The sequence below is a fragment of the Limanda limanda genome, chromosome 5, assembly GCF_963576545.1.
Source record: "Limanda limanda chromosome 5, fLimLim1.1, whole genome shotgun sequence".
Lineage (NCBI taxonomy): Eukaryota > Metazoa > Chordata > Actinopteri > Pleuronectiformes > Pleuronectidae > Limanda > Limanda limanda.
In genome coordinates this window covers 25,245,187-25,260,247 of record NC_083640.1, presented here as the reverse complement: position 1 = coordinate 25,260,247, position 15,061 = coordinate 25,245,187, and the positions used below count along the sequence as shown (strand labels likewise).

The 15,061-nt window shown below is 42.3% G+C and overlaps 2 protein-coding genes across 2 annotated transcripts; one reads left to right on the top strand and one right to left on the bottom strand.

The window, feature by feature from the left end:
- Positions 1-1,885: 1,885 nt before the first annotated feature.
- LOC133002401 (mRNA export factor GLE1-like) lies at positions 1,886-7,490 on the bottom strand. Its single transcript, XM_061072203.1, has 15 exons — positions 7,389-7,490; positions 6,655-6,900; positions 6,201-6,344; positions 5,739-5,887; positions 5,567-5,627; positions 5,034-5,312; positions 4,193-4,415; positions 3,983-4,107; positions 3,488-3,700; positions 3,152-3,342; positions 2,931-3,060; positions 2,694-2,798; positions 2,374-2,456; positions 2,220-2,283; positions 1,886-1,954 (listed from the first exon to the last, which is right to left on the bottom strand). Exons 1-15 carry the CDS (start codon positions 7,485-7,487, stop codon positions 1,886-1,888), a joined length of 2,181 nt encoding a protein of 726 aa, XP_060928186.1. The 5' UTR covers positions 7,488-7,490.
- A 2,930-nt stretch (positions 7,491-10,420) lies between these two features.
- Positions 10,421-15,059, top strand: LOC133002186 (cilia- and flagella-associated protein 157-like). The gene is made up of 9 exons (XM_061071953.1): positions 10,421-10,569; positions 11,253-11,524; positions 12,115-12,268; positions 12,372-12,639; positions 12,888-13,009; positions 13,551-13,701; positions 14,123-14,256; positions 14,432-14,572; positions 15,020-15,059. Exons 1-9 carry the CDS (start codon positions 10,421-10,423, stop codon positions 15,057-15,059), a joined length of 1,431 nt encoding a protein of 476 aa, XP_060927936.1.
- The last annotated feature ends 2 nt before the right edge of the window (positions 15,060-15,061 follow it).

The following is a 15,061-nucleotide window of genomic DNA, read 5'->3' as shown; positions in this document are numbered from 1 at the left end:
ACCAGTCGACCCGGACGGTGTTACACGGAACACAGACCGACGGCACACAGACGCTGGTTTTAGTATCCGGGCCGTGGTCGTCTATGGTCACGTGACTGCAGGTAAAATTCAAATCGTGGCAGCGGACGCTCGGTGGAGGCACTTCCGGTGTCAACAGAGAAGAAAGGGAAGAAGCGATGGACGTGGAGTTTCTTGTGTTTCAAAGTTTTTTCTTCCACAAAAGCAAATTTAATAAATCATGTGAATGTGGCTTCAATGTATTCAAGGTATTATTATTTATGAGCCTTGAAACCCCCCCACCAACCCACCCATGGTTTACAGGCGGTTACAGGTCACAGACAACATTTAACTCATATAGGAAGGAGTGTGATAAAAGCGGCGAAAGGAATAAAGGAAAAATTTAAATAAATGTTAATATGATCTTGTACTGAGTTGACACCCTGTTGTAGATTTGCCAGCTACAGCCACCTCCAAGCGTTTTTAGGGAAATGGTGCGAACCACCTCGTCAACCGGTAATCATGATTCATACCTCATCTTATTCTTGAGAGCGTCTTTCTGAATCATCTGCACTCACAAGAACATTAATTGTCTTATAGAATCGAAATAAACATATTCGTACATGTATGATTAGCAGATAATTATTACTTCTGCTAAAGGTTGTCTCCCCACTGCCCCCAGAGCCCAGGCCTTCTGCTTATTGATGAGCTGTTCCTGTTCTTGATGTACGTGTCCCTGTGTCTGAAGGAGGAAGATCTAGCCAATCGCTTCAACATTCATCCGACCGCTGTCAGAGAGAAAATCAAAACATGGGCACATTTTTTGTACGCCTTACTGGGCGCCGTTAGAATCTGGATGTCTCCTGAGAAAATTAGAGCTTTGCAAATAGGCTGAACAGACTGCAGTTCTCCAGTATGCCCCTCTTGCGACTTTCATAAAGAAGTCTGCGTTTCCTGATGTCAGCGGTCTTGCTTGGGCTCTCTTCCCAAGGCGGCATCTCAATCAGGTCCCCCCTGGTGTCTTTGGCACGTCGCCGCGGTAACCACAAGATGGTATTAGCCCTTATAAGTTCATTTACGTGATCCACATAAGGAGACTGTTACGACCCTGTGTGTATATGTGATACTGTTCTGTTCCTCCTCCTAGAGTGTGAGCAGTCTTCTTTGAGTGTGTGTGTGTGTGCCTGATTGATAGCAGGTTGGACCTGCTGATTGGCGTGAGCCGCCTGATTGCTGCTCCAGGATTGGCCAGAGTGAAGAGAGGAGCCTACTTGAAGCACTGACTGACTGCAGTCTCCCTCTCTCTACCAATTCTCCCACATCCAACTGGGACCAGTGTCTGTCTTAAGTGTTGTTTTGTTGCGTATGTAAGTAGAAAAGTGTGGGTGGGAGAAGCCTTTTTATTTTCCCTTGTTTTCTCCTGTGTTTCCTGGTTTAGAAGTTAGGTAAGCTTTTGTCTTTTTGTTAACATTTTTGGTTTGTAGCAGGAAGGTAGGGAGATAGATTGTTTTGTTTGTTGTGTTGGCCTTCTCTCCCTCTGAAGTGAAAATAAAAAGCTACCCCTAAACGAAAATACCTGGTGACACTGGCCTGCTTGGGAGTGGGAAGAATTGGGAGAAGCACCACGTGTTATGTCTCTGTTTTCCCCTAGACCAGGGGCGTAACAGAGACAGACAATGTTTTAAAATCAGACAAGATTTATTTACAATGTTTGGTAGATTTCTATCAATCATATGTGGCAAACTCCAGAAATGAAGTTGAGAGAGATTCATGATGCATCAGCTTCCTCCTGATTAGCTCTTGAATGCGTCCAGTACATGGACGCAGAAGATGTGATAGATGTGACGACGACTTCTCAGCATAATTCAGAGCTCAAAGGTCCTCGTCCTCATGAGCTCCAGAACGTGGAGCTCAGTTGACCTTTGGGAGGTTTGATGTCCCCTGTCAGCAGCGATGTCTGTGTGAGGGATTCAAAGTTTTACACAAGTCAACTAATCCTCTTAGCAACTAACTGATTATAGGATAATCAGCAGATTCATTGATAATGAAAATAACCAGTAGCTGTAGCCCTCATCTCAATGTGAATGAAGTTCTGATGACGTTTATGAAAAGTGTGAAGAGGTGAACGTCTGAAAGCAGCTTCGTAATGAACGTGTCTTTTCAGAAGAAGTGTTCAGACTCATTGTTGTTCTTTCGTCGAACATGAGCGGTGAGTATCTTACCTCCAGAAACTGCTTGAGTCTGAGGACTGAGCCCATCTGTCCACTGCTGGTCACTGCCTCGACCCTGGAGACATATTTCAGAGAAAAGGTTCAAAGCTTTGTTGACAGCTGCTGTTAATCTGTGTTTTAAATCCAGAGGGAGCGTGTTGTGTACCTGGGGAAGTATTCCTCCTTGAGCAGCAGGATGAGTTTCCAGAACTGGCTCTGGTATTGCTTCATTAAGGCATTCCCACAAACCTGAGAAAGACAAACAGTTACACTTCCATCTACAGCTTTTCAAACAAACACAAGCGATTCTCAGAGTTAGACTGAAAAAAAGACAGGCCCTGGTCATGTTAACCTGCATGGATCACACCAGTCTACTAAGACAACCTGAAGAGAGAAAACTAACTGAAGCCATTTTCAGACATTAACAGAAAATGTTTAAAAAGAATCCTTCACACATGAACCAGCAGTGATGTGAAGGAGACTCACCTCCAGAAAGTCAAACAGCAGCGTTGCCGTGATGTCGGCCAGAGGTTCCATGTTGAGCATCTGAGCCAACCAACGCCAGCCGTGGTTCAGACTGTGAGGAGCGGACTGAAACACAACAAATAACCAGGTACAATCGATTCAAATGTGCAAAGAGATAACATCTTCAGCAAGTAACTTTGTGATTTATCACCAAAAAAAGAGGGTTAGAACTTCAACAGAGGTCAAGAATGTCTTTACCCCCTGCTTGGAGCCGTAGGGCCACCGCAGCTGAATCACGGCAGCGTACAGACGGATCATCCCAGACATCCTCTTCAGGAAACTGTCCTGACCTTCAATCCCGGAGTCGTCCACACGATAACCAAGAATCCTGAGGAAGTGAAGAGCAAAACACCGGACGTTAAAATCTGTGCGGGAAAACGTTACAAAGTGGAGTGGAGTGATGTTTCTGAGTCACTCACTTCTGATATTCCTCCACAGATGTACCGTCCTTCATTGGAGGGTAATGTGGGACTGCGTACGGACACTTCTTGTGCAGGTGAGCGAGGATGAGGTCGCCCACCCGCGGGTGCAGCTCCCAGATGCCAGAGGCCACCACGGCGATGGGGAAGGCTGCTTCGTGGTGAGACGCCACCTCCTCCTCTCCTTGTTTCTGTCCAGAGAATTTAAAGTTATTCTTTGGATTGTGGAGTGAAAACAGGTCGTAAAAGTGACCAACTAGTTTTTCATTTGCATCACCCCCAACACAACTTCATGTCTTGAACTTTAGAGGTTCTCTGACGACTGGACGGACTCACCACAAACTTCTTGGCCAGTTTATAGCTGACAAAGTCCAGGCCCTGTGGATGCTGGGAGGTGGAGACAGACTTCCCTCCCGACACCACTGACCGCCCCGACAGAAGCTTATCGATCTTGTCGAAGATTTCTCTGAGCTGCGAACCAGAGTTGCTGGAAATTTGATTGATGGGGACGTTGGCTGCTTTCTGGAGCTCCGTCTTCAGCTTCTTTGTCTGTGTTGTGAGAAGGAAGAAAACCAGGTATGAACATGATGTCATTGGAGTCAGTGGTGATCATGGTGGGGACCCACATTTTTTTAATTGCTCGATCAAGTGCGAGTCGGTCTCAGCTCACTGATACAGTCTGTATCCTCTATCCGCTGTTTGTCGTCTGCTCTTGCCTCTTATGATAGGACTGTTGTTGTTATTCATCTAAAATCAGTTTAACCTGGCAAGTGTCCTAAAGGCTGCTGGGAAATTTACATTCCAAACACTGATCAGAGAGGATGAACCCACCTGGACGTCTTTAGAGGAGTTGAGCTGCTCGAAGGACTGAGCGCACTGAGCAGCTGAATCCTGAAGATCCTTAAACCATTTCAACGTACGGTCTTCAGCACTGTTCTGCAGCCCTGTAGGAACAGGTTTACATTGAACTGTTATATCATCTGTTTCAGGGTTGATCCCTGAGGGTGAGGGACTAACAGCACCTAATGCTGCAGCTTTCATTTCTTAAATAAATATTATGAACTGAACACTGTTGTAATTCTTCCTGCTCCCTCTCACCTTTCCTCCGAGCCGCTTCTTTGGTGGTCTTCTTTAGCGCTTCCTCCTCCCCCTTCTTATGTTCCTGTACCCTTGCCACCTCCTCCTGCAGCAGTAGAATCATCGCCCTCATCTCGTGGAGGGCTCGGTCAGCAGCAGCCACGTCCTCCACGCTGGGAAACGCCCCCTGGAGAGAGATTCGGCAAGAAAAGGAAAAACTGATTAAGAGATTATTTAATTTAGCCTCTTCAGCAGTTTATTCAAAAAAGAAACTTCATCTTCTTGTACAATGCTGTTTTTATAAGTATTACAGACATCTGCAACTTATTTATGATGATAATTCTAGATTCTGATTTTTACATTTAATTCCGAATACTCACAATTCAAGTTCATGATATCTACAACATTGTCAGGAGTTCAAACTTAATGTACCTTAATAAAGGAAAGGTCAAAGGAATCTTAAATTGAGCCAAATTGAAGATATCTTGAACTGGAATAAAAGATAATTCAATATTTCTACTGAATTGTAGATTTCTATAATGAGTAACAAAAGTTACAGACGTTGAAGAGTTTTGAGTAGATTAAACTGAATTAACGATTGTTTTTGACAAGTTGTAATGACTTTTTGGCTGACTGCACAAGTTCCTTGACTTAATTTAACTCGCTTGTTTAGATTATTTGAAAAAGAGAATAGAAACCAAGTTGCAATAACCTTCAACACATTCACAATCATCTCCCATTTCTCTAGACTTGTTCCTTGTCAGTGGAAGAAGGAACAAAGATCTGAACCTGAACTTAAACTGACCTCTGCCGTCTTTCTCACCAACTCCGCCACATATGAGCACAGCTGGTTCCTGCTGGTGCTGTAGAAGCTGAGGCTGGACAGAAGGAGTTCACTATTAGTCTGGTAAAACGGCTCCAGCAGCTGGTTGAGCTGCAGGATCTCCTCCTTGACGGTGTTGAGGTTTTGTAACCTCTCTCTGCCCTCCGCCTGCTGCGGCTGCAGCTCGGCACGCCACTTTGACTCCAGCTCGGCCTCGCACTCACGCTGGTGCTCCGCCTCCCTCAGTCGCAGTTTCAGGATCTGAGGACGACAATGATGACAACTTCTAGCATTTTATCAATTATATAATAACTGGAAACTTATCTTTAGTTCAGCAGAGAGAGATTAAGGGAAAACTTGATGACGTTAGACTTTTTAAAACATCTTAACAGAAATGGAGCCAGTTTTACCAGAACAAATGGTTTTCTACCACAAGGTGCTTGATAAACACAGGATTTGGCCACTGGATCTTTGAAAGGTAAACATCTGATTTGCGTCTCAGTTGATGATCAAACCTTCATTCTGTGTCTTTGCTCTTCCTTCAGCTTCTCTTGTCGCCCGATGCTCTCTTTGGATCTGCGGAGCAGAGAGAATAACAACCAGACTGTTTTCATCACAGTTAAAGTTTCAGAAATGAAATGAGTGAAACCCATTGAGACTTGTCACATCCTTGCTGTTGGCTCTTACTCTCTGTCCATCATGTCTCTTATGCTCTGGAACTCCTGTCTTCGCTTCAGCTCCATGAACTCTTCGAAGCATTTCAGCTGCTCCGACCCTGAACTCACCAACTCCGCCACAAACTTCTCCTGCATCTCCTGTCGCTGTCTGAGCGCCACCTGAGAGACAGATTTAAGATAATAATCACTTGCATATCAGGGTTATTACATCTTTCCAACACACAGCAACCAAATGAAATCCATATTACAGGAGTGAAAGTAGGACTAAGGAGAGGGAGGATTGCAACCAACCTTCCATTAAACCCCAAATTCAGCTGTGCTGGCAGCGTGTGTGAGTGCAAGACAAAGCCACATCCTATGAACAGCAGCTCCACATCATGACTTACTGGACTAAAAAGACTGCTAACGTGTTTGAGTCTGAAACAGGACATACAGCAGGTGGGAGAATCAAAACAAAATCCCTGTGCCTGACCTGGGCCTTTTCTCTATATTCCTTCTCAATCTTGATAATGCGACCGGTGATCTCCATGGCTTTGGGCGACAGCAGGGAAATGGCCGGTGGAGGCAGAAGACTGGACACCTCACTGTCGTCTGTCTCTGGATCTTCATCCTTTGCCTCTTCGCTGGGAGTCTGCAGCACATTAACACAAAGAAATGACAGAGTTAGATATCATAGACAGACAGATGAAGAAGAGTTCAGCGGGGACACATGGAATAAAACAAAGTGCAGCTCTCCTGCAGGTTCTGAGACAAAGTTGTAAAATGTGAGACACTGAATTAAAAGCCAGATGAATTTGCATGACAGAGTGAACAATTGTAATTTAAAACCTGTTTAGTTTATATTTGAATCCAATTCTTTAAAAAACATCTTTGTAATACGAAACATCTCTAATATTTATCTGAGAATAAACCCATGCAGAAAATACATCTTCAAAACAGACGAACAGACTTGCCTTCTCACACTCGACCTGTAGCGCCTGAGCGTTGATGTCAGAGACTGATTCTCTGGACACGATGGAGTCTGTTGTCTGCTCAGACAGGCCGGGGCTGGAGTGTCCAGAGCTGGAGTCCAGGAAGCAGGACGTCTGCAGGGGTGAGGAACCCAGACGGTCCAATATGAGGCCGGCTTGTGGAGACAAGCTGATGGTCTCTTTGTAGCCGCCCAGAATATCCTGCAGGAACAAAGACGCGTTATAACACAAGTGAGGTTCATCCATGAAGGTTTTTTAACAGCTTTATTGTTTCAAATGACTTGTTTTTTTTTGGAAGAGCATGACCACATCCACTCATCTCACATGTTTCATTAGATCAGACATTTCACACTGGCCTGATGGAATATCTGCAGGCACGAGCGCTGCTTTTGAATCTTCACATGGGAATGATCCTAAATAACTTTCTCTAGCAGTAAATTATAATATCTTTAGACACAAATCAGATCTTTTTAAATAGGATTTAGGTTTATAGACATTATTTTAATTTATCTCTTTTATTAACTGTACCTTTGAATCTATTAATTGCTATTATCCATTTTAAATTCACACTGATTGAGTTGACATGTTAAACAGTTTAATTTATATGATTAAAAAAGTTAGTTAAATGCAGATAAATAACGTGAACATCAGTATGAGCTAATATCTGAATTAGCCGAATGCTAACTCACATCGATTCTACTCCAGCCATGCGGGTCGAACGATATCTTTCCCTTCTTTGAGTTTCTTAAAGCCTCCAGAGTCTCACGTCGTAAACTTTCTGAAGGCATCGTGACTGAAAACTGGTTAAAACTTCTTGTGAGAACCTTGGAACTTCCGGTGTCAACAGTAACTGCCACTGTTTGGAGGCAGCTTGCTTTGATGTCAGTGTTTATAGGCAGCTGGCTTTGATGTCACACTGTGGTTCTCAACTGGTGTGGCTTCGGGACCCACCATCACCCTTGATGACAAGCCGTGACCCCAATCGAGGAAAATGTTCAACTTCTCATATTTATACAATGAAGAGATGGTGCAGTTTGAATGTGAGATAGTACAGAATATCAGTACGCCAAAACAAAAAAACAAGTTTAATGATAAACCAAAACGACCAGCAGGTGGCGATGCTAGAGAGGGAAATATTCCCTTTTACACTCAATTAGCTTCATTTTAATAAAAAAACAGAAAGTGCATCTTAAGGACACAAGGTAATACAACATACATAACAATTGAGTACCTTAAGTTACTTAATTAAGGAGTATGAATAGACGGCATAGGAAATCCCCTTCAAAATAAAAGCACAGGATTTTTTTTCTTGACATTTTCTTTTGACCCATTTAAATCAGTGATTCTCAACCAAACAGTTGAGAATCACTGGATTAAAAATCTGCGCCTGTTGCCACTGTTTTCAACATGAAGAACTGCATCATTTGGGGTAAATAAAGATCGAGAATAGTGGTTCATTGGATAATTAAGACAATTTTCACCACACTTTCACAATACCACTCAAGGCTTATAAACACTTAAATATCTATAACTACTCAACAAGTCATCACTCCAGTTTTATCTTGCTATGCATCAAGCCTTCAGCATCGCTGACAATATATTACATACAGAGTTCCCAGTCCCCACGTCCCCTTGTAAGTATTTTCTCTGCGTTATCAATAAAGAAAATAGATTTGGTCATCAAGTAGTGTAACACAATGATAAACATGTATCCTGAAAAGCCTTGTATCCACTACTGACAAAATCATTTCAAATGCTTATTTATACATACCTTAGTGAAATCACTGTGCGCCTTTGTTACGATGTACAAAGCATACTGTAATTATAACATAAGTAGGTTATCGTGATGTAATTATGATTATTGAAAATTAAAAATCCCCCAGGAATATACCCTTTGATGTACAAACTCACAGCATGTCACATCAATTCTGCATGAGTTTGATGTATGTTTTTATGTAGTGTAAAATCAGTTGCAAGTAGGTGTCCAGAGGAATAATAAAAAAGACCAGCAAGTGCCTGAAGGGGATCTGGAACGAAAATTCATTATTGTAAAAATATGTATTGTATATAGAAGCATTCAAGCATATATGATTTATATGATTTACATATTTAGAACAGCCTCAGTACCTTTCATTAACTTTCAGACAGCTGTTCTGGCAGAATACAAACACATAATAAAGTAAATACAAAGTAGGCTAACTGAAAAGTGCCAATAATAAAAAAAACATGCATAAAATCAATAAAGCATAGATACAGTATATATAATAAGTATAGATACAACATGTTCTCCAAGCTTACCATCATAATTCATACTGATTTATTATTACTGATATTATAAATCTGACAATGATTCCTAAGAACCCGTGGTGTGAAGTAGTGACTTTTCGAAGTGTCCCTGAACGCAGCATCGCTTAGCAACAAGTTTCTGTTGTTGTTTTACGTCTGAAGTTAGTTCCCCAATTTCTTCAATTGCATTAGATTTGGCTGCTACACTGTTTACACCTGAAACTCCAGAAGTGTTCCTTGGAGTCAAACACTTCAGCCAGTCCTCCACTGGCACAGGGGTGAGTAGGTTTATACCTCTTAGTGTATTTTGTATTACTTCAAATACAACATCCTCATTACTTCCCCATATTTAACTGTTCCCTTATCCAACCCATTCCTCCTTAGCTGCTCCCATATCGAACCTTCCCATATCTAACCTACCCATTCCACTTCTGTATATACTCTTATATGTATCATGTATATTATTGCTGAATGCACTTCTGGATGGACCCACCTAATTCCGTTGCATTGTGCCTGTACTGTGTAATGACAATAAAGTGAATCTAATCTAATCTAATCTAGATAATGAGTGAGTTTTAATTTCTGGGTGACCTATCCCTTTGACCATTTGACACACACGCCATGTTAACTCATTCTAATACACAACATGGGTCAGAAATGACCTTTATTCATTTCCTGGATTATTTCATGCATGGCTGAGTGTTTCTTTGCTAAAATCTTTTAAATCTTATTCTTCCTTTGTCCTAAACTTTAAGAGAAGGCTTCTTTGATGATAAAGAAGAGAAGTCCTCTCTAGCATTAGAGGAGCCTTGTCCTGTGTGTCTTGGAATCATGCTCCCCTGAATCAAGAAGGCTCCTTTGATGAGAGAATCCCTATGTCATCATAGGACTCAGAATCCAGAAAAGAACTGCCTCCTCATCTTCCTCATCCTGTTCTTCATTCAGCATCTTTATAACCATTTCAACCGTAAGTCTGAAATAATTGTGACCAGCCAGACTAACGCTCTGGATCAAGAAAATCTAAATGATATTTTCAAATGCATATCAATCAGTCTATTAAGTATATACTGTTATATTTCGAGTTTTATTTTGTTGACTATTACAGCTAGTTAGTTTTACATATTTCTCTTTCTTACGAGTAATGGATTGTAAGATAAGACTTGTGGATTTAAACTGTGTGAGTCATTTCTGACCCATGTGTGTAAAAGTGATGAAGAAAAACACAATTTACGTTTGTTTATGAAGTAATAATAATTATTTGTGGTTATCCAAGACAAGATATTTAATGAACACTTAGAATATTGAACAATATAATACATTAATTTCAAACCTAAAGCGAAGAAATACTCGTGGATGAAACAACACAGGAATTCATCCATTTTTGACCCATGTTGCGAATCAAAGGGTTATAAACTTGAACAAACTTTCTCGACAGATGCCGAAAAAAAAAGAAAAAGGGAGTGAGAAGCAAGAAGAGAAACCAGAAGAGCCGAAACCAGAAGAGCCGACTCCAGAAGAGCTGAGAGATAGAGAGAGAGATTTATTCCTGAATCAGATCCAATATCTGACCGATCAGCTGGAGAGGTAACCTCATAACCATCAGAATAATCCTAATCCTAACAGTAATACTAATAATACAATCCATTTGTATCGCTCCTTCCATACAAGTAATGCAGCTAAAAATGTTGTACATACAATAAAGAGAAGGAAATTAAATTAGATTAATAAAAAGTATAATAACAGGAAAGAAACAAAGTAGAGCTATTAAAGTAGAGCACTTAACATGTAAGTAGATGACCTGATTGAGTGTCTTTCAGTACATGAACATAGAACTGAACTGAAGCCTTTTAATGTTATTTTTAAAAACTCAATGGTGCTTGGATCAGTTGTGAGCGGACAGAAAGACTCTCGGGTCCCCAGGCCCCACAGGCACCAGTCTTGTGTTTCTTTGTGGTACTTTATTTTGCAGCTGAGCCCTTTTAACCTAGTTTTTAACTTTTATAAACTTTTATTTTATTTGTCCACTATATTCAGTCTATGTGTTCAAAATTCTACTAAAAACTCTTTCTGGAGAGGAAAAGATAGAAAGACCAAAACTCACAATACAGAAGCTGCAGCCAGTTATTTGACGTCATTTTCTTTTTGGACACGACTTTTAAAAGTAATCCAAAACAACTTCACGCATTGAAAAATCCTCTCGCTCCTGTTCCAGATGCAGTTTATTTTATCATCATGAATCATTATAGACGTCCCTCCTCCTCTGACAGGTATCAGCTGAAGTGTGACGACCTCGAGCTGCAGAGAAAGGACTTTTCCTCTCAGTTCAGTTCACTGGAGAAAGACAAGAATGACATTGCAGATTATCTGAAACGCACGTTGCTGGAGAAGGAGGACGAGGTGGACGAACTGTATGTGAAGCTGGAGGCTCAGCGACAGACTGCAGCAAAAGACAAAGATGCTGTGCAGCTAGAGCACGCTCAGATCAACCAAGAGCTTCAAGAGCGGATAGAGGAACTCAGCGGGGAGAACAAGAGACTTGGTGAGACTGAGCGTTAAACCAGAGCTTCAGATTTTAGTGCCGCAGGTCGATGGTCTGATGAGAAGATCTTGAGACCGTTAAGACCAGTATTAATTCCACACATCTTCCACCCTCTCCCCCTTTGAAATGTTTAGTGCAACAGTAGAACACAGAGTTTGACATCTATACCCCAACTTCATCGCTTCCTCAGATAAGATTACAGTAATGTCAATTGTCCTGTCAAACAAAGTGAAAAAATATTTCTGGATCTGCCTGTTTATCTAAATCCATATTTTGATGTGTTTCTTGGATGATCTCCCACCCCTTCACAAAACTTCATGGAAATTGATTTTGTAGTTATTGAGTCATCCTGCTGACGGATAAACAAACACAGAAGAGCGTTAAAAAAAAGTCAATCAAGCTGCATCAAATCACACACACTCAGAATTCAGTCCCCGAAATACGCCGGAAAGTGAGAAAACAATCCTGGATCCATGCCAGGATTGAATCTGTTCTCCCTTGTCCTATTGTTTCACAGAGTTTCGTGGAGACGGTCTCACAAACACACAAATGGACTCTAACCATGACCTCTTGTGTGCACCTCCCTCCAGCGTCCAGCTTGGCCAGTCTGGAGGAGTTCAAGAGGCAAAGAGAGCAGCTGACAGCCAACATGGAGTCTCTGGAGAAGCAGCTGATCTGTCAAGAGGAGAAACACACAACCGACCTGCACAACCTGGAGATGTCAGTACTGCTGGAGAAGAAGAGGTTGGTTTTGCACCAAACACAAGCAACAGGCAGTCACATGGCTCTAAAACAAACTTTCATGACTGTGTCTATCTCTCTCTGCTCCCCTGCTCCCGGATGACAGGTTAGAGAAGGAGATGGAGAACCACGAGGTCAACATGGCTATCAACGTGCAGCGCTTGGTGGACAAGCAGCTTCCTGAGGAGACCAAACAGGCCTTCGAGGAGAACACGGCGTTGCTGACTCAGTGCAGTCATCTGTCCCAGCAAGCTGAGGCCCTGATCAGGGAGAACTCTTCGCTGCAGGAACACAAGAGTAAACACAGCGTGGACTCGGTCATCTTGGAGGAAATGAACAAAGATCTGTCCCACAAGGTCTACATCCACAGGAAGGTGAGAGGACGAGTCGCTGGAGGCTTCGGATATTTAACCACTCATTAATACAGCCTGTATGCAGTATGTGAGGAACAGGATTGTACGGTTATAGAATTAATAAAATTTTAAAAATTCACGTTTTCAGGGGGTAAGGGTTAGAAAGAAATCAATGAAAACCTTTAATTTGTGCTAGATCAACAAAACATCAAAGTTTATTTTTAAATTTTTACGTTTAATATTAAAAACTGACCTCCTCCCCCTGTCAGGTGTTCAAGCAGGTGACGGCTCAGAGTGAGCAGCTGCAGGCGGAGCTGAGCGTCTGCAAGCAGGAGCGGAAGCAGCTTCAGGCCGAGCACAAACACGTCCTGGCCGAGATGGAGGCGCTCAGGTCAGAGTTCACATCCCTGACTCCTCCTTCACATTCTGTTCAGGGTTCAGAGGGAGATTGTCTTAAAGAGAAGTTCTTCCTCTAGGAGGCACCACTCTCCCACATACTGTATGGGATTTAAATGCGTGAATGGAAATGGGTGTATTGGATGTGGAGGAGAAATTGATGGAGAACTGGTGACCGGGCGGGGGGGAGACTCAGTGTTGAGGTTCTGTTCTGGGATGAAGGATGGAGGGATGAGAGATGAATCTGAGACAGAGTGTGTGATGGGTTGATAAAACTTCACAAACTCACAGTAAATCAGAGGTTTATAAAACATTTTACTGTTGAAACCAGGGTTTTACTTTCACTAGATACAGTTATTATCATATTCATATTATTTATATTAGTAGTTGCAGAAGTACCAGATACTCGATTGAGAGCGTATTTGTTGGATAATGACTTAAAGTAGTTTTCCTGGAATTGAACCAAGGACCTCGTGACCTGCAGTCACCTCACCACCGAGCCAAACCCCCAGGATGACGCTTGTGTTATATTTCAGACAGGTCAGGGCCTCGGTGCCGGAACGCCCCGGTGAACACAGCGCCGAGGTGAGCCGGCTGAAGGCAGCGCTGCAGGAGGTGAAGAGGACGAGCCGCCGGATGAAGAGAGTCATGCAGGAAGCCGTCGACACGCTCAGACAAACTCTGCCGGTAAAACACCGAACACCTCACATCAGGAACATCTGGACCAAATCCACATCAACAACTTGATGTTTTTGGAAGTCGTGTAATATGTTTTTTAATGTTAAGAACTTTGTATCTCATCGTAGACCAAACTTAACTTCTTTGAGGCGCGGTCGTACTTTAAGTGACAGTTTTACTCTATTCAATTTAAAATTTTAGCACAAGCAAATAACTAAGAATCACTTTTCACCTCAGTTTTATTTGTAGATTCTTCGGCCATTAACTAGTTGGTGTTATGTAAAAATCCTGGTTGCCTTTGTCCGGATCTGCACCAGATGTCATTGCAGTTCAGTCTGTGGTGTTTGTGCAACTGACAAGCAAACATCATCTTGTTGATAAAACCAGACGATATCGAGGGTTTCCCTGACGTGTGCTCTGTTTCCTGCAGGAGGCGCTGGAGGAGCAGGACCCTGAGGCTGGCCTCCACAGGTGGAACCAGCTGATGCAGAAGCTGCTGGTCGTGTTGGACACAGGAACCAGCTCCTCCGCGGAGGACTTGACCTCTGACCCTGCAGCCGCCAGGTCATTAAATCCCTTTAATCCTATTCATCGTGTACAACTACAGCAGCTTTTTGATGCGCTGGTATTTTAACCAAGATCAGAAACTTACTGCAGCGACAACATTGTTTCAGTGTCTCATCTAATACTGAGTTCAAACCCAACCGACTCAATCTTCCTGTTTCCTGTGTCTCTGCAGTTCAGCGACTCTGGATCCAGTTTCCAATTTCCAGTTCCAGCTCGCTCGCTACAGACCCGGAGACCTCGGCCTCGTCCCGCCTCCGATTCAGAAAATCGTTCCCTCCAGGCCGGGACCCGGCTCCTTCCCGTCTCTGCCCAGGTTCGTCAAGAGTGAGACTCTGATAAATCCTGTTCAGTGTCGTTCATGTGTTTGCAGATAGAAATTGGATTAAAAACAAATATAAGAAAATAAAAAGATTTCTAAGAAAACATAAATTAGACTCACTAAAGAGACTTTAATAGTTTGAGAGACAAATTTTAATAGAAGTAACTCATACTTCTCATTTTAAAGCAATAATAGAGGCTGTGATTTGGACACAAAGTTGCAGTGTGTAGAATTTAGTGACGTCTAGTGGTGAAGTGTCACGTTGCAGCTGAACACCACCTCCCCTTTCAATCATGAAAGAGAACCTATGGTTCAGTTTGGACGACTGTAAAATTCAGAATCGGAAATAGTTGTCACTTTAATTGTAGTTGGTGATATTTTGAAAGTTTTTCTGAAAACACATTGATGAATTTTTCACGTTTGTTTTTCCTTTTCCCTCAGGAAACCGTCCGGTCAGAAGGCGTCCGACAAACCCAAATGATT